This window comes from Antechinus flavipes, chromosome 1, assembly GCF_016432865.1.
Source record: "Antechinus flavipes isolate AdamAnt ecotype Samford, QLD, Australia chromosome 1, AdamAnt_v2, whole genome shotgun sequence".
NCBI lineage: Eukaryota > Metazoa > Chordata > Mammalia > Dasyuromorphia > Dasyuridae > Antechinus > Antechinus flavipes.
This window is the reverse complement of record NC_067398.1, coordinates 224,888,083-224,912,738: the sequence shown is the minus strand read 5'-3', so window position 1 is coordinate 224,912,738 and position 24,656 is coordinate 224,888,083. Positions and strand designations below refer to the sequence as shown.

General features: G+C 34.1%; 1 protein-coding gene across 1 annotated transcript in view; it reads left to right on the top strand.

Annotated features, from left to right (window-relative positions):
- AOPEP (aminopeptidase O (putative)) overlaps positions 1-24,656 on the top strand; it is a 448,257-nt gene that overhangs the window by 319,461 nt on the left and 104,140 nt on the right. Inside the window, exons 11-12 of the mRNA XM_051996910.1 lie at positions 15,672-15,734; positions 16,415-16,489. Of these exons, the coding sequence (XP_051852870.1) occupies positions 15,672-15,734; positions 16,415-16,489 (138 nt within the window). The remainder of the gene's footprint in view (positions 1-15,671; positions 15,735-16,414; positions 16,490-24,656) is intronic.

The window sequence follows — 24,656 nt, the reverse complement described above, 5'->3', positions numbered from 1 at the left end:
TCATGTATTAATTTTATATTATTTTTATTGTTACACTTAATGGCTCTACATGTGCAACATCTAAGCCAGTTTGCACAAATTAGGAGCTTTCAAATGTTTGTTAAATTGAAATAAGAATACTATGCAAAAGCTTCCCTTTCTTGATTTCTAAATTATATCTACTGATTCATAGTCCTTATGTACTCATGCTGAATTTTTTTAAACAAGAAATATCAGTTTAAGTTCATGAAGCATACATTATAGTATATCCTTCATGAACTTAAACTGATATTTACTACAATGTAAACTGATATAGTATAGGTTTTTTGCTTTGGTTTTATTTTGTTTTTTGACATCTGTTAAAGGCTAGAAGGGGGAATAAGGACTTATTTTTATTCATTTTATTTGAGTTTGGAAAAATTGAACTATATTGTTTTTGAACTGGAAGTTAAACTAGATAATTCAGTCTGTAGGAGTAACTATACTGTGCCATCAAAAACAAATGAGCAAAGCCAGTTTGTCGAGCAAAAACCAATTTTTTGTGTCCCATCTAATACTCTGGAGAGATGTTTGCACAGTTCCTCCTATTTGCTTTCAGAAACAATCTCTAGAGTCCCTGACTTTTGCCTTTGTTGTCTGTGGTGATACAATGTCGCTTACGCTACCACAAAGTTAGTGTTTAAGGAGCCCAGACAGATCTTAGAATATCACATGTTACTGGATATGGTTAGTTACAAGCCGACTGACCATATCTGAATGTGCCAAAAAGGAGAATGCTCTTGTTACACACCTGAGTGTGATGGTTATCGGTGACTTATCTAGGTCTGGCCATGAACTTGTGTGGAAGAGAAAGGACTGAGTTCTTCTGTGTCAGTTCCTTGGTACAGGCAGGCACAGCACGTCCGGTGCTTCTATCTGCTCTCAGTCCTGCGTTATTGTAAGAATTTTCTCTGCAAAAGTAAAACGCTGTACTCATGGAAAGAGGCAATATACAAAAGCAGATCTCTGAAACCCTTCCTTTTAGTGCAAAGACTTCAGTTCTGTTTTCCTGGCTGTCCTGGATAGAACTCTGTAAATTAAGGAAGGTGATTGTTCAATAAAAAGTTATTATAAAAGAAAAGAAAAGAAAAAGAAAAAGAAAAAGGAAGGTGATTAAATAATCACTTACACTTTCTTCCTGTTCTCTGTGTATTGAATTTCACTCAGATTTTGAAGTGACCATTAGTTTTGAGAAACTTATTGTATAGCTCATCTCAAACCATGTTTTGTTTCATCAATTATCTATTCATTTCTCTCTCATCCCATAGTGAACCCAAGAACTGATACTTGGGAGATTGTCTAGAGAAATCCTAATTTGTGATTTCCCTGTAAAAGCATCCAAATTGGTTGATTACTGAAGAATAGACATTTCCCACAGTGAAAATCAATTATTTTCTGAATGCTAACTTGTTTGACAAGCAAGTGACGGAAAAATTTTTTTTCAAAGACTTTTTTGCAGTTCCTAAAGATAATAAATAAGTTAGCTGTACCTTTGACATCATAGATTATGACTTTTAGAGCACAGCTTCAGAAATAAAAATAAGTGGTGATTTCTCTTAATGTGGTAACTTATTAGCATTAATGAAAGTATGTTTTCTTTTAGTTATTTTTTTGTTTTGTTTTTGTTGTTTGTTTTTGCTGAGGCAATTGGGGTTCAGTGACTTGCCCAGGGTCACACAGCTAGGGCATGTCTGAGGTCAAATTTGAAGTCAGGTCCTCCCAACTTCAGGGCTGGCACTCTATCCATTTTTTTTTTTTTTTAGTTCTATAACTGTAGAAAGTACAGAAAGGAGAGAGTTGTAGTTCTCTAATTGTAGAAAGATTATTGTGAATCTTTCAAAGATAATGTCATTTTTTTTTCAAGATCTACTTTATAATTAAAGCAACAATATCATAATTACTTTAAGCCAGAGGCAGGGGAACCTTTTTTCACCAATGCCATTTGGATATTTATAACATCACTTTCTCCATGTCTTCTCCATGTGAAGTTTCCCAAATAGAAACTTTTGGGAGTCTATACAGCATCCCAGTCCAAGTTTCAAATTACTTTTTTTGCTATCTATTTTTCTTTTTTTTTTTTAAATACAGAACTTAATTTCTGTATACTTCTTGTTTATCTTCATTTATTTTGTAATTAGAAAATAGACCTGTATTTTATACATTTGATTCTGGTCAAATAAACTGCTAAATTCTCAAAAGAAGAGTCCACAAGTTGTACAATAATCTATCAGATTATGTTTCTTAATTTATTTTTTTTCCTTCAGTTTATGGGATATAAACTTAAATGTGAAAACTTCTCAAATGCATTTTCCCTGTGTTATGGTTTTGGTTCTTAGTGCTGCTGACACCTGGAAATGAGGCACATTAGGAATGGTGTGGCAAATATCAAATTGCAGTTTCTAGTCTTTCTGTGTCAGAGGATTTGTGACATTTTGAGATGGGGCCGGCAAATCAAGTCTCCCTCTTTGTAAAGCAACTAGCCAAAAGAATCTGCTTCATTCATTGTTGGGAAAGTGCCCTTGTCCATGTATTTATTTGAAGAGCTGCAGGTGCCCATTGTCTGCCATTGGTTTGTCCCACACCATAGATTTTGTGTCATTGATGGGTGAAATGTTTTAGTATGAAGTTACAGCTTTGATTATTTGGTGGTCTTTTTAAGTTTACTTACATCCACAGCACCTAAGCTAGTACTGGCTAAAACAATTTCAATCACTATTAAATTTGTGCTTAAACAGTGAGAATAGACTTTTAAATGGTTTTACCAAATGTGTCCAGTGTAATATTACCTTGGTTTCCAATGTTCTTGGACCCCAGGATAAAGAGGAGTAAAAGTAAGAAATACAGTAAAAGTAAGAAATATTAAATAGAAGCATCTTTAGTTTAAAAAAAAATAAGATAAATCATTATACTGGCCATGTGAATTAAATTGCAAAAAGAAAAAAATAATTCATCCCAAAGTATAAACTGGTTTTAAGTGTATCTGCACATAGATTTTTATATTTATGACAAGTGAAACATAGCCTTTGGGTTCTTTTTAAGAATACTATTGAGAACAAAAGTTATGTTATATAGAAAATAGCTTATCCATAGTAGAAAGGAGTTAATGTTTGGTATCTAAAGAACAATAAGAGTTTGCTGCTTGGCTGATCAATGCTGGATCAAGTTCACATTCCCAAGCTCCCACTCTCCCACCTACATATGTTGGGGGTGGAAGTTTAGCAAAGAGAGGGAGGACATCCTGGTCCTTTTTTTCTAAGGAGAGATGTGAGACTGGACTCTCCTAATATGGACACAGCTGGGCTTGCATAGCATTAAACATTGATTTAATCCACTGCTTGAGAAAATACCCTACAAAAAGGAAAGAGATTTGCAGCCAATTAATTCTTGCCCTACCCATTGTTTTCTTTGGCCAACTGTATATACAGAGTTAAATGTTTTATGAATAAACTTTCTGGAAAACATATATGTATATGTGTATATGTAGATAGATACACATATATAAAAGCTTATTATTTATGAAACATTGAACACTATGATTTCAGGCCCTTTCATACGTGTGTGTGTGTGTGTGTGTGTGTGTGTGTGTGTGTGTGTGTGTGTTGTTTCAGGAAACAAGGGTCCATTCCTTTTGCATTGCAGAAGAGTGACTGTAATAGGGACATTTGAGAAACTAAACAGCATCCCAGTCCAAGTTTCAAAGTTTTTAGGAACAAAGATGCCAGGTTTTTAAAAGGCACATAGAATTACATACATATGTTTACTTTCTCATATGTCCTACCTCTTTTAAAAACACACACAGTTTTTTCTTGGAAATATGGGAAAGGTTTTCAATTATAGCTGGAGATAAATTCTTTCTTAAAAAACTAATTTAATTTTAATATGAATATATATGTATATATAGGTACATATATACATTTATATGTTTTATGTACACATATATAGACAGGTACATACACACATGTGCAAATATGTGTGTGCACATGTGTGTGTATATATGTGTATGTGTATATATGTGTGTATACATAAAGACCTATCAATATTAATCACCGACGTAAGGTATTTTGCTAGATGTTGTTGTTTAGTGATGTCTGACTATTCATGACTTTATTTGAGATTTTCTTGGCAAAGATATTGGGGTGATTTGCCATTTCCTTCTTCAATTAATTTTGCAAATGAGGACACTAAGGCAAACAGGACTAAATAATTGTCCAGGATTACACAGTAGCTGGGGTCAGATTTGAATTCAGGAGGATACGTGTTTCTAACTTCAGGCCTGGTTCTCTATCCATCTCACTATCCAAGAGGTTGTTAAAGAACATCTTTCTATATGTGTGTTATCTGGGCTAGTTGTTAAGAATGAACAAGAAAAAGTTCTATGTTTGACTCCTGCATTGATCAGTTTGCTTTGCACCATGTCAGGAAGAGAAAGAAGTGATGGAACAAGAACTGAAAAGAACTACATGGCTATAGAATTTTTAACCTTTGGCTGTTCTGTAGATAAACCTATGTAATTGGGGTGTTATATGATGATGCTAAAAGTATCTTTAAGATATTCATTTCTAAATCTATTTTGAAAAAATTCAATCATCCAAGGACAAATTATCTATTGAGCCTGCTGACTATTTTTAAAGATTTTTGGAAATGAAGATTCCACTATTTTATAGTTTATTCTTCTATTAACTGATAATGTCAAAATATTTTCCCTGTTATATAAATATAAGAAATGATAAATAGGTCATGTAAGTAGACACTTCTATCATAGTAATCTGTATTGGGCAGTAACAAAAAGAAGCATGTTGTCAGACAATGTGTCACTAGCTCAACATAATATTGATTTCAAAAAGTTATAAATTCCCCTTAATTTGTTATCTTTTGTTAAAGTACTAAAATACTTTTTTAATCAAATCGTTTACTTGTTTTCTGTCACATCTAACTCTTTTTGACCACTTTTAGGTTTTAATTTTGTTTTGGCAAAAATATTGAAATGATTTGCTCTTTCCTTCTCTGGCACATTTTTACAAGTGAAGAACTGAGGCAAATAGTGATTTGTTCAAAATCACACAGCTGGGAAGTATCTGAAGCTGGATCAGTCTGAGGCACTCAGATCTTCCTGACTCCAGGCCTGTTGCTCAATCCATTGTTCTACCTGGCTACCCTTATAACAAATTACATGATCCCAACATGCAACTTAGTAGTAAAATAATTTGTTTTGTTTTGCTATATAAAAATACTACAGTGGAAGCCATTAAGTGCTTAAATTGGAGAGACAGGATTTTTTAAAGATAGCTTTTATTTTTCTAAATACATGCAAAGATAGTTTTCAACATTCACCCTTGCAAAACCTTGTGTTTCATATTTTTGTGCTTCCCTCCTCACCTACTCCCTTTCCTAGAAAGTAAGTAATCCAATATAGGTTAAACATGGACAATTCTCTAAACATATTTCCACACTTATCATGCTGCATGAGAAAAATCAGATCAAAAAGAAAAAAAAATCAAGCAAGCAAACAATAACAACAATAAAAGGTGAAAATCCTATGTTGTGATCCACATTCAGTCCCTAATTCCTCTTTCTAGATACAGATGATGTTCTTTATCACAAGTCTATTGGAATTGACCCAAATCACTTCATTTAAAAAAATTTTTATTAAAGCTTTTTTATTTTCAAAACATACATATAGAGAGATATAGATAATTTTCAACATTTACCCTTGCAAAACCTTGTGTTCCAAATTTTTTTCTCCCTTCCTCCCATCCCCTCCCTAGATGGCAAGTAATCCAATATATGTTAAACATGTGTGATTCTTCTATAGATATTTCCACAATTATCATGTTGCATAAGAAAAATCAATGAATCACTTCATTGTTGAAAAGAGCCAAGTCCATCACAGTTGATCATCATATAATCTTGTTGCTATGTACAATGTTCTCTTGGTCCTATTCACTTCACTTAGCATCAGTTCATGTAAGTCTCTCCAAGCCTCTCTGCAATCATCCTGCTGGTCATTTCTTACAGAACAATAATATTCCATAACATTCACATGCCATAAGTTATTCAGCCTTTCTCCTACTGATGGGATCCACTCAGTTTCCAGTTCCTTGCCACTGTGAAAAAGGGCTGCCACAAACATTTTTGCACATGTGGGTCCATTTCCCTTTTTTTATGATGGAGAGACAGAATTATCTCTACTCATCCATTAGAGTTAGCTATAGGGGCATAGAACCAAGAATAGGAAGAGATTTTTGATAGCATCAAGTTCATCAGTTTCATTTTTCAGAAGAGCAAACTGAAGAGGTTAAAGTGACTAGTTGAAAATCTATATTGACCTGGTCAGATCTAGGACATTATTTCAAAGTTACTTAATACAGTTAGACTTGGAGGACATATTTAAATTCTGGAACATAAGAATCTATGATAAAGATAGCTAAATAGAGGCACATATACATATATGTATATGTATATGTGTGTGTGTGTATATGTATTTATATAGAGGGGAAGGGGGGAGGGGAAAAAGGGAAAGAAGCCTAATTTAGAGGCTTAAATTAGACAATCTCTGCGATCATTCCAAGTTTTACCATTCTATGAAATGTGTTTCTACTATTCTCAGTTTTATACTTACCTCAAACTTCTACAAATGCCTCTGTGTTCTAGTATTCTGAAATCTAATTAAAAGTCCATATTTCAGTAATCTAAATTTTTCTAATATTCACTTTTTGAGGTAGTTAAAGCTTATTTTCTTTAGTTTGAGCCCAATGGAAATGAAATATTCAATTAGTGTATTTATTAAAATCGTCCTTTGTGATGTTTGCTATTATCATTTTAAATGAGTATATATAAAATTGATTTTGGTAAATTATTTTCTCCTCTGATACTGTATTTACAATTAAGGTACACTACCACCAGGTGGTGGTAAGGGTCTTGATCATATGATCTGAGCCACCATACTTCGATCTGATACCTTTAGTCAAAAGAATTAGAATTTACTGTTCCATACTTCTCTCCTTTTCGCGGGGGAGGGAGTGAGGAAAGGGAATCAGAAAGAGGAGTAAGAAATAGATATCTGTTTAAACATCATAATACAGTATTTTAAAGGAATACTATTTTCAAAATGACAAGAGAATGCAGTAGACTGAATGGAATTTGATACCTTTCTCCCCTGTCCTTAACTATTAATTATAATTGGTCTGCTAATAACATTCCAACTCTAGTTATCTCCAATCCTGATTAGAAGATTCTTTTCAAACTCACCTGAATCAGAGACAATATTTAGCAATGCAAAATGCACTGAACTTGTAATCAAAGGATCTGAGTTCAAAACCCAGTTTGCTCATTAAGCTGTATTAGCCATATTATGGTTGGCAAAGTCATTTTAACTTCCCTAAGCTTCAGTTTCCAAATATCCAAAATGGGAATATTGTTATATACATATCCTACCTAACAACATTATTGTGAGAAAAAATGCTTTGTATACTGCAAAGCACTATATGAGTACAATATTGTCATCTTGGAATCAGATCCCTCCTGGGGATGATAAGTGCTTCTGGGACCCCAGGCCAACTTGGAATAAAAGCATCCTTTGAGCTTCTCACAGCTGTCAGCCTCTCTCTTTCTTGGCCATAGAAGATCTTTTTACCTGCTTAGGCTGTTCAAGTTAATTAAAGGAATGACCTTATCCTGCCCTTCTGGAATCTTTACCATATAGAAATTTCTGCTACTTCCTCTGACGTCCATGAAATTGCTCCTATCCATGTTTTAGGAGAAAAAAAGAAACCAAAGCACATAACTTCATTCCTTTGCCAATGGAGTGAAACCTGAATGATTTTTTTCCAATCAGAAAAGAATAATTTTATGCTCTATTTTAAAAGAGGGAACATCTCTCCTCCCACCTCCCTTCTCTCAGCTGCAATCTTTGGCTGCTAGCTATTCTACAATGTTGCTTAAAATTTCAATTCAGTGCTCTTCTCTTAGCATTTACAGTTGCTCCTAGCAACCAAAAGGGTTTTTTTTTAAATTGTCGTTATTGATGTTGTTGTTGTTGTTGTTGTTGTTTTTAAATTAACAAACTGGTTTGATGATATAGGGACTGCTTTAGCAAGAGAATTCCTTGGACCCAGTTTCTTTATAACATATCTCTATCAGAATACAGCATTTTATTTTATTTTATTACTTTCATTTATTTATTTATTTATTTTAGAATAAAGCATTTTAAAACAGTAATGTTAACAAAATACATAACATTATTAGATATTTAAAGTGACTTCAATCTACTTGAAAACAGTTAAGTGACCCCACCTTAAAATAAATAATTACAATTAATTTACTCTTTTCTCCTCTAGTTTGTCCACATCCAATCTCCTGAGAAGTCAGTATTAGATAGACTAAATGGGTCTAAAAGATAACAGGAAGAATTTAAATTAGACACAAGGCATAATTTTTCAGCATTTAATGGACAGAACAAAACAGATGCTTGGCTAGTGCTAAGCTTAGTCTTAGACTAATGTTTGAACTTTTAATACTATCTCATTATGACATTTAGTTTCTAGACACTTGTGACAGTTAAAAATGCACTCACTTAATAGAAGTGTGATATGTATTTTAAAAATTGCTAATTACACTCCTTTGAAGGGAAGGGGAAGTGGATCAAAATGACTCCAGTTTAAAGAAAAAAGGTATAAAGGGTTGATCAGCATGTTTTGAGTGAAAAAAATATTTAGAAATAAGTTTGATGAAAATTAATTCCTTTCACTGATGGAGCAAAACAGTTATTGCTGTTTTGGTGGCCAACTACATAATTTCATGAGATAGAGGATGGATTATTGTAGTCTTAAATATGATTTTACTTGGTAGTCTTGGTAGTTATTTGAAGCCATGTACAGGCAATGGTGACTTCATATGTCTTATTTCTAGTCAGCATGATGAATTTTAAAAATTATATAAATTATTTGTAAAAAATTGCTTAATGATTGGAAAATTAAAACTCTTGAGTTTTGTTTCCCCTCCCCCCCTTTGGCAGGGAGGGCAGGGATAGTCATAACCTACTTCAGATACTCACTTGCTGTGTGATCCTAGGTAAGCTGCTTGCTCTCCCTGGTTCTCAGTTTCCTCCTCTATAAAATGAAGGTCTTGTTATTCTTTTAGGTGTCTTTCAGTTCTAAATCCATTATCCAGTCATCCTACTCTGTTCCTAGTTTTCATCTATCTCTCTAATAACCTCCCAAAGATAGCTATGGGAATAATATTGCAAAGTTCTTCAAGAGCTTTGGCAAAAAAGACACAAGTAACAGTCTCTATTTCTATAATGCTCAAGATTTATGAAATGTTATTCTTATACAATCCTGCAAGGTAGGCAGGGCAGACATTTTTATCATTGTGTAGATGAGAAAATAGAGGTGAAATGATCTAGTCAGAATTTAGACCCAGGTCTTTCCAAAATCCTTTTCATTCCACTACAGCCTATTGCCTTTCCTTCCTGTCTGTCTGTCTATCAAATGTAAAACCTTCTGTTAGATATTCAAATCTCTTCATAACCCAAACCCCTCACCCCATCTTTCCAGGCTTCTTATACCTTATTCTCTCCAATCTATTTCTCAATCTTGTGACGCTGACTGTCTTGTTATTCCTTGTACAAAAGACTCCATCTTCATAGACTGTCCCTCAAGCCTAGAATGTTTTCTCTTCTCATTCTACCCCCTGGTTTCCCTGCCTTAATTCAAATGCCAGCTAAAATCCCACCTTCTACAAGAAGCTCTTTCCAATCCCTCTTAATTCTAGTGTTTTCTTTTCATTGATCAGTCCCAATTTATTCTGCATACAGCTTATTTGTACTTACATAGTTATTTACATATTGTTTCCCCCATTAGATTGTGAGCTTCTCGAGAGCAAGAACTGTTTTTTGATCCTCTTTGTATTCCCAGCCTTTAGCTGAGTGCTCTTAATAAATACTTAATGACTGTCTATCCATCTGTTTGTGTATTTGGATAGATGCAAATTATACTTCTTAAGCTCTATACTTCTGGAGCCTTCTAAATACTGTTAGGTCTCTCATAATACTTAGTAAAAAAAAATTAGCACCACAGAAGTTAAAGTTTTCCATCAATTACACAAAGAAATTCTTAGAGCTGAGTCTACAATGTTTCCATCTCAGAACTACATCTCTTATTTAACATTCATCACACAAAAATGTTAGAATGGGATCAAAGGATTAGAGATCACCTAATCCAACTCCCACATTTTACATCATAGTAGTGACTATAACATATTTCCTTTGTTTCTTTCATTTTAAGACACAATCAGTTATTCAAGTTTGGTAAAAAGAGCATGGCCTCCATAGTGGGGGCCTCTGTTCCCCAAGGCTCTGTGGTATGACTGTAAATGGTTGTGTGATAAAACAGTTGGAGAATAGGAAAATGGGTTGCATCCCATCCTCCCATTAATTTGTCAAAGTGCAGTTCTGACCTTATCACTCTCTTGTGAAAAGTAAACTCCAGTGGTTTTGTACTGGCTCCAGGATCAAATCTAAAACCCTCCATTTGGCACTTAAAATCTTTTAGCCTTATTGTACCATATATTCTTACCTAAACTCTTAGGTTCTAACATGCCTTATTGCCGTTCCTCCCATTCATACAAAAAACGTGGCCTAAATGATCCAAACATGAGTAAGAAATTTAGGTATGATACTATCCATAAAGAAGGAGGAATTTATTTCTTCTTTTGAAAACCTGCTGAGCTGGAATCAGAGACATTTCACTTTTGCTTGTTTTCATATTCTGCATGGTGAATGTCTACATAGAGAAACGTGACTCTGAAGAAGCTACTATGTTCATTGATTTATAACCCATATATTTAATATAACCCATATTTTAATTGTATTGTATGTGTTTCAATAAAAATTATTACATAGCTCAAAAAACTGCATTATGTATCTTTCAATCAAAAATTTCTCTAACTATAATCACTAAAATTTATTTTGGTTACCTTAAATTAGTTTTGTGCAAATAAAATCAATGTATCCAAGATTAGAAGGAAAGCAGAAAATTGGGGGAATTTTTTTTTATATATAGATAGTTCCTCAGATAAAGACTTTATATCTCACATATAAAATTTTTTTGTCAAATTTATAAGAATGAGCCATTCTCCAATTGATAAAAGGTCATGTCATATGAACAAGCAGCTTTTGGAGGAAGAAATCAAAGTTATATATAATGATATAAGAAATGCTCTAAATCATTATTTATTAGAGAAATGCAAATTTAAAAAACCTTGAGATATCATCTCATCTATCAGATTGACTAAATAATAAAAGGGGAAAATGATAAATGTTGGATGTGATGTGGAAAAATTGCAACACAAATTCATTGTTGGTGGAACTGTAAATTGATCCAACCATTTTAGAGAGCAATATGAAATTATGCCTAAAGCATTATAAACTATGTATATACCCTTTGAGCCAGCAATACCAGTTAGGTCTATTTCCTAAGATGATTAAGGAAAAAAGAAAGGAACTTATATGCTTCTAAAATATTCATAGCAGCTCTTTGTGGTGTTAAAGAACCAAAATTAAGGAAATGTCCAAATATTCCTGGAATGGTTAAACAAGTTGCAGTGTATGATTACGATGGAATACTACTCTGCTGAAAGATATGATGAGCAGGCTGGTTTTAGAAAAAAACTTGGAAAGACTTGAATGAAATAATGAAGAGTGAAATGAACAGAAATATAGTTGGATATAGTAACAGCAATATTGTTTGAAGAATAACTGAATGACTAAACTATTTTGAATATTCTTAATATTCAAATCAACTGGACCTATGAATCAAAGGATCTATGAAGGAAAGCACTTATCCACCTCCAGAAAAAAAGAACTGATAAATAGAAGTATACACAATATGATTTACATAGATAGATATTTCTGCATCTGTATCAAATGGTCTTCTCTATGCTTAGTGGAGAGGGAGGCAGACAACTTGGAACTTAAAAGTAACAAATAACTAAAATTAATTTAAAAAATAAAAAAATAAAATAAAATTTATCCATATTTTCTCTTTTGGTATGATAGCCCTCTAAGGTAGGTGTTGCTATCCTCATTTTAATTACTAGCAATCATCTGTCTTTTCTGTTCCTCGAGATATTTTAATTTTATTTTTCAAAAATAATAAAGTATTTTCAATTATCTATTTCACTTAAATATGAACAATATCCATCATCATTGTTATTTATTAATAATAATTCTTATTAATTATTAATATTTGAGTGAGGACAAAATGTTTTCATACTACTAATAATTTTAAATGATTGTTTATTTTATCTTTAGTTCATCCTGAATTTTCCACTTTTGCATATGTTTTCTATTTTGAGGATGTACAAACAAAACATTTTGGATGTCATTGAGAGAGGGTGAGCAAAGTAATAATAGAAGATAAGATAAAAAAGTCCAGATCCCAAATTCTAGTTTTCAAAGCCTTTAACAATTTCACTGTTACTCTTTAATACTGCAACTAGCCTTGTCCATATGAATTTGAGTATTATATTTTGAGACTGAAACTAGATTTGGCAAAATACCTGACAAGGAAGGAAAACCCTTCCTCCAATTATTTTTAGAACCAATTGTAAGATTAATTTGCAGAAATTTCTTTGGCTCCTGTTATGCAATTTTTTCTTTTATTCTTTCTGTTTAAAAAATGTTGATGGGCTAAAAGAATGGAACCTTTTAAAATGGAAAATGGGTGTGTTTGTATGGAAGAATCTTAGTGTATCTATATTGAATCATTCAACATTGGAATTCCTATGTTAGCTGAAGTCAGAGAATAAACTTGTAGTGGGTAGAAGGAAAAGTCTGCCAACAATAGATTTCTATTGATCCTGAACTGTCATAAGTAGTCTTAAAAAGTCTGAGTGCTTAAGAGTTTTCTACCTATTTAAAATTAAGTAGTTTTCCAGTTATACAAACATGTTTCTCATTGTTTATAATGTTTTTCTGACCCAAGTGTATGTATTTGGAATGCATACATTTTTGCATTAACTCTTTCTTTCTAGTGGACAAAATAATTCCTATAGTTCAAGAAGGTAATTTTTTTGAAGGCAGGAACAGAATCTTGCCTTTTTAAAGTATTTCCAAATTACATGACTGGACCATACTAAAACACTTAATCAATGTTGATCTAAAGAGTACTAGATTTGTGGTCGGAAGACCAGGGTACTCCTCTAAAGCAAGTAGCCTATGGGACACTGAACAATTTTTCTGACTTTCACTTTCCTAAGCTTACTTCCAGCTCTAACTCTATGGCCCAGTTAACATTAATAAAGTTTATATCTTTTTAAACTATTAGTGTCCTGGGCTAAGCCAGGCTTAGAATCGGGACAACTGAGTTCAAATCTAAGTCTCTAGGTAGTATCACAGAGTAGCTATATATCTTTGGGCAAGTCATTTAACATTTGCCTGGTTTCCTCCATTTTAAAAGGGAGATAGTAATAAGCACTTACCTTATAGGGTCATTGTGAAAATGAAATGAGGTAATGTTTTTTTAAAAATGCTTAGCACAATGCCTGGCATATAGTAGACATATATATGTAATATGTGTGTGTATGCACACACACACATACACACACACATATGCTTGTTCCTTTCCCCTATTACTAGCAATCGAATTGAAAGAATAATATTCCTAAACAATCAAAGTTAAGTGAAGTGGTTAGAAACTATATCATTCTAGAAGCATTTTCGATTTTTTTCTTTTTGAAAACAGAAGCTCTAAGTAAAACACTACCCCTCTGGGCAGGCCTGTTGTATATTTTCATGATAGAAATGCATCATGAATGTACTTTTAAGTAGTCCTGTTGTGAATATGAACTAAAGGGATGAAATAAGATTTTCTACTGTGATGTCTCCATTAAGAAGTTCTTTGTGTAAACTACTTCATGGCAATGTTGCTTCTATTTAAAGCAGGGAGTTTGATCTTGGCTTTGATCTAAGGCTTTTGATCTCGAAAGAAAGATGTTGTAGTAATAAAAAAAAGGAGGGGAGGGTTAAAAGATTTTCTTTGGAGAAATGTGATAAAGTTAAAGGGATACTGTCAAGATTAGAAGGAGAAAATTTGACTTACCTCTTCCTTGCACCCTCATCCCCCTTAGTTAAATACATGTAACTTCTATGGATGACACCATTATATTTCATATATACAGAACTCTAGCACTAATACAACAAAACTCATGGAAGAAATGAAGCAAAACTATTTCATGGTAAGGAAAACAACTAGCATAAGGAAAACTTTTATATACCCAGTGCCAACTTCTTTTTTTAAATATGAAAAAATATACTTTGACTATTCCTTTTACCAGCTACAGTAACCTTGGGGGTCCTCGTTTATGTTGTTTTATAATGTAGACTGTATCCAAATTTGCAGCACCAGTTTAAAAGCTGGGTCACTTTACTGCTCAAATCAAACAGGGCCCATCCTGTTCAACCTGCATTTAACAAATGTCTGGAGTTCATTAAGGACGATTTCTGAGTTGCAATAAGTAATGTAAGCGACCCAGGTGGTAAGCAGAAGGCAAACTGGCTTCTCGGCCTTTAAAAAGCACTTTATCGTTGCCCCTGGGAACTCACCTGCCATTAGTCTGGATTCCTTAGGGGTCAAGGGGCTATAGAAAAAAAGTCTTAAATATTCAACATATTCTAGTTCCTGGAGAAAACTCCGTAAACTAGTTTTTGATCTAAGGATAGACGGATTTCGAGGTGTTTGAGGGTGGTTTGGGGGCTGGTCTGTGAAACCCGGTCTGTGGGACAAACATTAAAGTATTTTAGGCCTAGTAGTTTAGGGGTGAGGTGAGGTGAAGTAGGGAGACTATATGAAAAGGCTAGAGACCCAGAGAAAGCGTCAGGTCCCGGGGCTAGAGAGAACCTGTACTCGGAGGTGGTGGGAGGAGCTGGGAGAGATAAAGAAAAAGACAGGGGTGGGGACACCCCACCAAAGCAGTCTCTATACCTTTAAGGCAAGCTCCTCCCTTGCCTCCTCCCCATCTTCGAGCACCGGGCCCCCCCTCGTCCTCGCCCCCGCCCCAGCCCCTTTAGGTGTTTCATTTCCGAAGGAGCCCCCGCTGCAGCTCAGCGCCGGCCGAGAGGGGGTACGGTCGGCGCCGCTCCGTCCCCGCCTCTGAGACTGTGGACCCAAGGGGAGGGGAAAGAGCCCAGGCGAGCCGATGCCAAGCCCTTCTCCCCGCCTCCATCCACCACCCCCACCACCCCCAAAAAAAAGAAAAAGAAAGAAAGAAAATATCCAACCTACTACAACCCGAACCGCGTGCGCCATGGGCTGCGCGCGGGGTATGGGCTGCACCGGGGCAGCCGCGAGGTAAGGGGCCAGGCGCGCGCGGTGCCCGGGGGGGCTTCGGAGCGCCACAGGAGAAGCTGGGGAGACGCCAACGAGCCCCGAGCCCCGGGGGCTGTAGCTTCCTTACATAGGTTGGGGGAGGGTATACCCGGTGGAAGGAGAGAGAGCCCGAGAAGCAGGCAGATGGTGGGGCTTTGGGAAAAGGGGTGAGGGGCTTAGGAGTGTCAGACCTGGGGATACTCCCGCCCCCGCTCCGCGTAGCTATTACCACCTCAAATAAACTTGCACTTTGTTTTACTTTTTTTTTTTTTTTCTTCTTCCCGTTAGCCATTGCAAGGAGAAACTCAGACTTGGGCGGAGAGTCGGCTTGTTCAGCAAGTAAATGATGAGGTGAGAGGAAAAACTGCCTTCGTGAGCGGCGTCAAGTCGGCTTCCCACGGGCATCCTCTCGCCCTCTTCCCCTGCGTTTTCTCGAATCCCATCCCGCATTTCTAGTACGGCGGGGGTGGCACTCAGAGATGGATACCCCCTCTCTCCCCCCCCCCCCTTCCCCTGCCCCAGGTCTGCTTCTATGTTCCAGGGTTAGCGTAATAAAGATCAGCAGTGATTAAGATGCTGCCTTTTCTTGGGGGAGGGGGACTTAATTGCTCAAGAGCTAGCGAGCACATTAATAAATCTGAGCCTTGGATCAGAAGTCAAAGAGCCCCGGGTCTCCTTTATCTCCCTCGTTCTCCCCGCACTTTGACCAAGTATCCTGAAGCTTCTCTGGAGTTTATAACTTAATGCTGAACTTAAAGTTTCCATTCTTTGGGGGTGGGAAAGATGATTTCTATACTGGGAAAAGATAGGAGAGAAAAGAGACACTGATCAAGTATCTATTCTAAGAGCGTGCCTCTCCAGGCTGGGACTATGAGTGTCCTTCGCTGGTGAAGCAATGGAAAAATGGGGCTCAAAGTCTGTTTATACTTTCTTACTCATGCTGAGCGGTGGCCCTCAGGCCCCGCGTTCCTTTTTTTTTTTTTTTTTTCTTTTTCTTTTTCTTTTAAAGCATTATGGTTTTTGAACTTCAGGTCACAAAATGGATCCGAGTTAATCTGAGAGCCAGGAAACGAAGAAGGAGGGAGAATGAAGAAGTTTTTGAAAAGGTAGGGGTCTTGTATCACAACTGCCTCAGAATAAACCATAATCAGATCTGGCTTCAATTTTCCCCGATGATGGGCACTGCAGGGAAGAAACACTTGACTTAACTAAACTTAAAATGCAGAGTACTTTTAATTTGTGAGGCTACTTTTCTGGGACTTAGTGACTGTGAGTCCTGATAATCATTAATTTCCTGTTTTTAATAGAGTGCTCTAAATGTGTTGGGGGGAGGGGACTGGGAGGAATGTAGCAGTCTTAATGAGGCTATGAAATAATAGCACATAACTTGTTTTCTGCAATCATTTTACACATAATTGTTGGATCTTAAAATGTTGAAATACATTTTGAAGAAGATTCTTAAGAATAAACTCAAGAAGTAGTATATCTAGATTACACCTAGAGTGTGGGTATGAGAACTGTGAAAGTATTGTTGACACTGTGAAGGCATTGTTGACACTGTTAAAGCACACACTTCTGATGTGTGTTTTCAAGAATCCTTCTAGGGCTGAATTTAGGAAAAAGTTAAATACTTTTGTAAACTTTGGGAGCACTAGAGGGAATTTTTCTTATTCTACAGTAAGAAAAAGTTGGCTGTCTTAAAGCAGAAATTAGAACACTATGCAGACAATTAGATTCCCTATTTTGGGGGAAACATCCAATAACTTTTAAGATAATTCTTCATGTCTTAAATTATACATAATAGAAGGTAAGTGATTTATTGGGTTTTGACGTTTTTTCTTTTCAAGAAATACTCAAAATCTTAAAACTTGCATGGTAACTTAAAGTTGAAAATGTTACTCACACATTGGAAATTCATATACAATATATTTTACATTTTCTTATTTTTCCTGGTTTTGATTCCTGATAGAATCAAGGGATTAAAATAGTACTGCATGTTGTTTTGCTCCTTTTAGAATGTATGATGAATCATTGCTGATTCTGTAGCCAAATTCTTGCTGATAACATGGCTGCCAACTTCTATGATGTCTTGCCTTAGTATGGGCATTGTGCGTTCTTGAATGTCCACAAAGCACATTGTTCTGGATGTAATTCCGAAAATTCCAAGGTACTTAAGCGTCAACCTGGCAATTTTCAATTACATTGGAATTGCTGACTTAAAATTCCAGTATTTTGTAGCCACAATACAAGGTGTGAAAAGTAATGCCTTTGTTTTTTCAGGCATAAGGGAGTTAGGTTAGTCTTCGATGATTCAGACAAGTTTTTTTCCTTAGCTAGTAAGAGAAGAAAAAACTGCAGACACAAAGAAACCTTTATATACATGTTTCCAGATTTAATTTTGCGTCTCTACTTTTTGTATACCAAGATAGTTGTTTCTATTAAAAAAAACTTTTTGTTTAGATTTTTTAATGTGATAGATGAGTGTTCAAAATAAAAGCTATGAAGTAAATAGATTTTATAACAGATAAGTGATGGCTTTGTGTTTTTCTATATGATATGAAAATACTTGTCTGAACTCCATTTCTCCCCCCAAAAATGTGTCCAAAATATTTTCCATAAGATAAAATTTCCCCAAATTCATAAAATAATGTTGTAACGGAAAAAGTTTTTTTTTTGGGAGGGGGAGTGTTGGTTTTTTTTTTTGTTTTTGTTTTTGCTTTTGTTTTTTGGAATACCAGATCTACATTTGTTCTGAAATAGAATTAAGAAAATCCGGAACCCTTTTTTTTTTTTTTAATTGTCTCTTTGGAAACTTGTAAGGGTGAGAGTGACCCGAGTTGAGATTTTTTTTTCATTCTAATGTATATGAAGGATTTTATGAGTTTTTGTTTATTTCTTGTTTTTCCCCCTCATCCTTTACAGCTTATGATGTACTTTATAGGTAAAAAAAAATCTCTTTCTGAATGAAATATGGCTGATATTCTTAAACATAACTCTCAAAGCTTTATGAGAAAGGAAGAATGACAGAGAGCTTCCTTCTGGAGGTAAGGGAGTGAAGCACCTTTGAGGGTTAGACACATACAATAGATGATAATAGTTGTAATAAAATATGTTGCATTGAGCCGTTCTTCATGAGTAAACCCAAGTATTTGTATACCATTTTGTCTCAGCATTTTGTCCACTGAAGAATGGGACAGAGGCTATATGTAGCTAAGTTATACCTTTCCAGGGCAAGGTAAAAGTGAAGGAATTTTTGTTGTTATTAATTTTTGTGAAAACATCAAAGGATTTCCTAATGTTCCAGATAGTTTATACACTACTAGTTCTAGGACTGGAAAGGACCCCAGAAGCCATCTAGTTCAACCTCCTCACTTAACAGATGTAGGAAATAAGGGGAAAAGTGTTTAAATGACTTGGGGGGAAATATGCTATTAGAAATGGGATTTGAATCCATGTCCTCCAATTCTAGTCAGCAGTCCAGTATATTCTTATTTGAAGATCTCTTCTGAAATATAGTCTTGCATAGTATATAAAGTTATTTGTATCACATCAAAGTATTGTGTTGCATTTTGACTTAGGTTTTGAACCTATTATGATATCTAGTTACATTAAACTTCATGTTTTGTTCCATAAATAACCTCTAAATAGATACTCTTTGTTACAAGTAAAGTCAACTTATTCTTTTAAAAGCAAAAATAATCTTTCTAGCATTTAAAAATATGGCATTACGCTTTTGTTCATTCCACATAAAGTAAGAAATTAATTATGTTTGTTTTTGAAAGATACTATTTTATATCTGGTTCCTACATCCATTTGTTTAATTACTTTCCTTTCTTATTTTATTTCACCTCCCAAGTGCTTGGCCATTATCTTCAGCTTCCATTGAAGACTGAGTAAGATCAAATCCATTACCTTGTGATTTTTCTTTATTGAGAGAGTCACATTTTCTCTCCCACAGGAGAGTTCTACTATTACTAATTTGTGTGTCACGGCGAATTAACAACTGTTATATATAAATGGGGGGAAAATCCAAGGGACAACTATCCTTTGTATGTGGATATATTTGTGGTTTTTTTTTAAGAATACATAAATGGAAGAATAATATAAATATAGATATTAGGCAAAGAATTATATTAAAAAGAACATAAACTTAAAATTAAAAATAAACTCAAAGATGATAAATGGCAGACATGGATTACTCTTATCATGATATTTGTACTTAGCAAGTTCTCAACATGAAATGCAAAAGGAAAAATTTAGTTTTGAAGTTGCTATGCAAAGCTTAGAGGACTAAAATCGTAAAATGGAGTTTCCTAAGTGAGATACAACTGTTAGGCAAGAATTGAAAAGTTAGTTTATTTTTGTTTTCTTATATTGTCCTTTTCATTTTCCCAATTAACCCATTTCTAGATAAATTAGGTAGATCCATCTGTAGATATATTGTCTATATATGCATGCACATATGGGTAATACATATACATATATATATATATATATATATATATATATATATATATATATATATAAATAACTTTTTTCTTCCATTCCCTGATTTTTCCTCTCTTTTCCTAATAATGTATATGTCTTTCTCTATTATTTTCCAATTTTCTATCTTCTGTTATAGTTTTTCTTCATATTTTTCTTTTCTTTTTCACTACATAAGTTAGAATATTGCACTTTACTTATGTATTGTTTTTAATTCTCTTTCTCTTAGATTTTTATATTCAGGCATTATTTCTTTCTGATATTCTTCCTTTTTTTACTTCTTTAGGATTTCATTTAATTTAAATTACATTTGCTATGGAGAAGAACATAGCAATGAAGATAACAAAATTATTAAGATAAAGATAAAAAATATAATTAAATGTTAAGTGACAGCAGTGATAGCCGTGTTTTATAAACTGTATTCACATGTTTGTTCATTCGATAGTTTTTAGTAAATTGGCTTTGGAAATAAACAGGAGTCCTCATATATAATCAGCATTTAATAATTACAATTTTCCTGTGTTTTTTCCCCCTTCCATTTTTATATCCATTTAAAGATAACAAAATTCTTCACTATAATCAAAGACTGAAACAAAAAAATTGGAGTAAGGCAGTTTTACCTTGAAAGAATGTCACTTATCCAGAATTTCTAAAGATTTTAATTCTAAGGAGTACTTGGAGTATGGTATATCTCCACTTATGCCCTTAGAACATGGGGTGGAATTCACTTTTCTGACTTAAAAATAGCCTTTATCTTTCTTAAACTTGAAATTTTCATAAAAATTATAGTCTTCTCTAGAAAGGATTAGGAATTCTTAAAATAAAAACTAAGCAAGTATACTGTTACTGGCTGTAGCATTTATTGCCTAACATTGAACAGGGTCATTCAATTACCATCTCTAGGCAGGTGACTTCCAGACCCAGTCTCTCCCCTGAGATCCAGTCCATCATTACCAGCTGCTTATCAAGCATTTCTAACTCGATATCTAGTAGACATCTCAAATTCATTATGTCTGAAACAAATCTCATCATTTCTCCACCACAAAACTCCCCTCTTTCAAGCTTCCTTATTTTTATTGAGGGTATTCCCACTTTTCTAATCATTCAGATTCCCAATCTCAAAGTGATATCCTAAGTAGTTCTTGTACATCTGCCTCTGTATTCAGTCAGTTGCTAAAACTTCTTAGTTCTACTTCTATTATATGTTTCTTATTCATCCTCTTCTCCACTCACAGCCGCCATCCTTATTCAAGACCTCATAATCTCTTGGATTATTGAAAATAGCTTTCTAATTTGTCTATGTGCCTCAGTTTTTTTCCCCTCTCTTCTCTAACCCATTGCCCGTGTAACTACCAAAGTAGTGCTCCTAAAGTAATCTGATTATGTCATTCTCTTGCCCAGAAAAGTCCATTGGTTCCCTTTAGTACACAGCAATGAAATGCAAACTTCTCTGGCTTTTTTCAGCCCTTCAAATATAGCTTCAGGCACTCTCCATTTCACCCAGCCTGACTTGCTTTTTGTTCTTTATATGTTTCTCATTTCTGTGCCTTCTCTTGAGCTTTCATTTTCCATTCCTGGAATGTATTTCTTCCTCATTTTCTTAGCTTCCTTCAAAACTGAGCTCATGTGCTATCTCCTATTGGAAGCTTTTCCAGATGTCCTCTAAGTTTTAGTGCCCTGAATTTACTTTTTTGTATATTTGCATAGTTTCCCTCAAATAGAACAAAAGCTTATTGAAGGCTAGGACTGTTATTTGTATTCCCAGTTCCTGGAACACAGTAGGTACTTAATAAATATTTGTTGATTATTCTGTTAATATTGGAAAGGTAAGAATCTCATGTTTAGCTACTTAATATTAACATCAATCTCTTGAATGATATTAATGTTATGTGGTTTATGTTGATAATATGCTTTCCTAATATTGTCTTGATTCTCAGCTCACCATTTTGCCCCATGTTGAAATTAATAAGAACTGTCATTTAGATAGTGCTGTAAAGTTTGCAAAACACTTTACAAAGATTATCTCATTTGATTCTTACCATAATCCTGTGATGTAGGTACCATTATTGTTTCCGTTTTATAGAAGAAGAAACTGAAATAGATACAATTAAGTGATTTGACAAGGGTAACACAGCTAGTAAATAGACATCTAAGGATTTGAACTCAAATCTTGTCTCCATGTCCAGACTTATGAGACAAGTTACAGAATATGCTGTATGTAGATATGTTTCAGCAAATATCCTTTAAAGTAGAACTTTGTTATTTAGTCCCACTAAATACTTGTGAACATTAGCATTGAAGTTTTAAACATGGAGTTAATTTTCCTTGAAATAGCAAAAATCAAAAATGAGAATTCCGAGAGAGGTTGCTATAAAAGTTTGGGAGGCTTGGAGATTCGGTTACAAGATCACCCATCTAGTCTGTACTTTATGATATTTGTCAATCTTTTAACCACTTATTTGGATTGAAAGATAATCTCCCTTCATAGAATTTTAAAGTTAGTTACTTGAAAATATTTACCTGGAGGTGATGGTCCTTTCTAGGTTCTGAAGCATATCAATGTTTTGCCTTTTATTTATCTTCTTTTTATTTTTCCTGTATTCTTTGAATTGTAGTCAGCAATGATTCTCAGTTTCAGGGTAGTCTTAAATAAGACTCTTAAAACTGTATGGGAAAGTTTCTAATTTTAAAAATAAAAATAGCTTGGATTTTGTTTTTTGGTGATACAACCGTTCTTACTTTTATGATTTTGTCCATATAAGAATGAGTACTTTAATAATTATAAAATCTATTCTAAGATTTTAAAAAGTGTATAATGTTATTTTCTTGAAATTTTAAAGTAGATTAACACTGCTTGTGTTTTTATTCTTCTGTGATTTGTTGGTTGGCAAGACTCATTTTGTTCCGTTCGTGATTTCTGAAGACCAGTTTTGGATACTAATTGAAACCACTCTTTCTATTGTATATTTCCTTCCTGAAAACTGGTTTAGTAAGATGAAGTAGCTTACTTAAACCCATAACAGCAAGAAACCATCAACAATCAATAAATCAATCAGCAACCATGAGTTATGGTTAAAACTCTAGAATCATCAGCCAAAAAGCAAAGCAAGAATTCTGAGGATGGACTTCACCTGGTATTGACCAAGTGTCATCAATTTGGAATAATTTGCTACATTTATTGTAGTTTCAAATAGAATCACCAACGATTTTGTGTTTTGTTAATGATGCAGTATCAATGTAAACTTTGTCAGGGATTGGGTGTGGTAATTTCTCTTTGTGAGTGTTACTACTCAGTAAACTTGCCTATCCACTATGTGTGTGTATAGTGCTACCTTACAATAGTTTTATTGATACCAGATTTTCATAGAAATGCTTTTTGGATTCAAATGGGGGGAAAAAAATCCTCTAGTTAGCAATAATTCCTTATTCTCTCTCTATAGTTACTTGTTCTTTCTCTCCCACAGTTGATTGAAAGTTTAAAAATTATAGGAAAACAGCATTTTATAAAAAGAAATTAAAAACAAATATCATATAAGAAATAATTACATATTATTACATAGTTTATAATTACATAGTTTACTGAAAGTAGTGTTTTGCTTTTCCTGTGGTCATTTTATTTTATCTGGTAGTATTCCTCCTCCCACCCCCCAAAAAAGCTATTTTACTTTGTTTTTGATAAGCATTTAATTTTTGCAATTGCTTTTTCTTTTGTACAACAAATTGATAAGTTTATATTTAAGAAATTATTATTTTACCAGGGCTTTAGTTGGATCAGATTTCACATGACCTTTGTTCTGTTATCCTTTTTTAAGCAGGGTCTAGGGAGAATTGCTATGAAATATCAGACCCACTCCCACACTACTAAGAATATATCTTTTCTTATACTATTAAAGTACCAGATGGGGCACAGTTTTAAAAACATATGCTGATCACAATAGGGAACGTACAATCACCAAAATCTACTTTTGAGTCACTCTAAGGAAAACCAAGAGTAGAGTTTTCTCCATATCCATCATGCAAATAAAATATATTTTTATAAAATTCTTTACTTAGAAATGTTGGCTGGCACATTAAACTATGCTCATTAGTAATAACACTATGCTTCAGAATGGCTATTGGATAATCCTTAGATATCAAGGTCAGAGGAGATAAAATTTATTTTCTAGATATTGACAATAAGAAATGCATAAGAATATGATGGCTTCTCCTTATTTCCTTTCATGGACTAACAGTGTAAGATACCCATTTTAAAATTAGAAATGCTTGAAAACAATTGAAATGATGCAGATAATTTTTTTATCACTGTTAATAATAGCAGGTTTGATACCAGCTGCCATCTATTCTATGCAATGAAAGATTAAAGCTTTTTTAAAAAAAAAATATAAAACACAAGAATTCTACAGGAAAAAAAAATGAAACACAAGAATTCTACAGGGGATGAGCAGGAGGATACCAGAAGGTTTTAGTTACTTTAATGAAGTATTTCTTATGTTACTGTGGCAGAAAGCTTTATTTGGCAATTATTCCTATCTGAAGAATTTTCACAAACTGATATTTGTGCTTGTTAGTTGATGGCACTAATAAGGTACTATATTGTAGTATTATCCTCAATGTCACAATAGTTTAGGATTTATTACTACTTCCTATTTATCTCACATTTTTAGGGCAAAGACATTGGGAAACTATTGTTAATCCCAGTGGCATATATCACTTATGCTTGTGTTTATGTGGGACAAATATTTAATGCATGATTTTAAAATGTAATTGCTTTAGCATTCTGACCTCTGG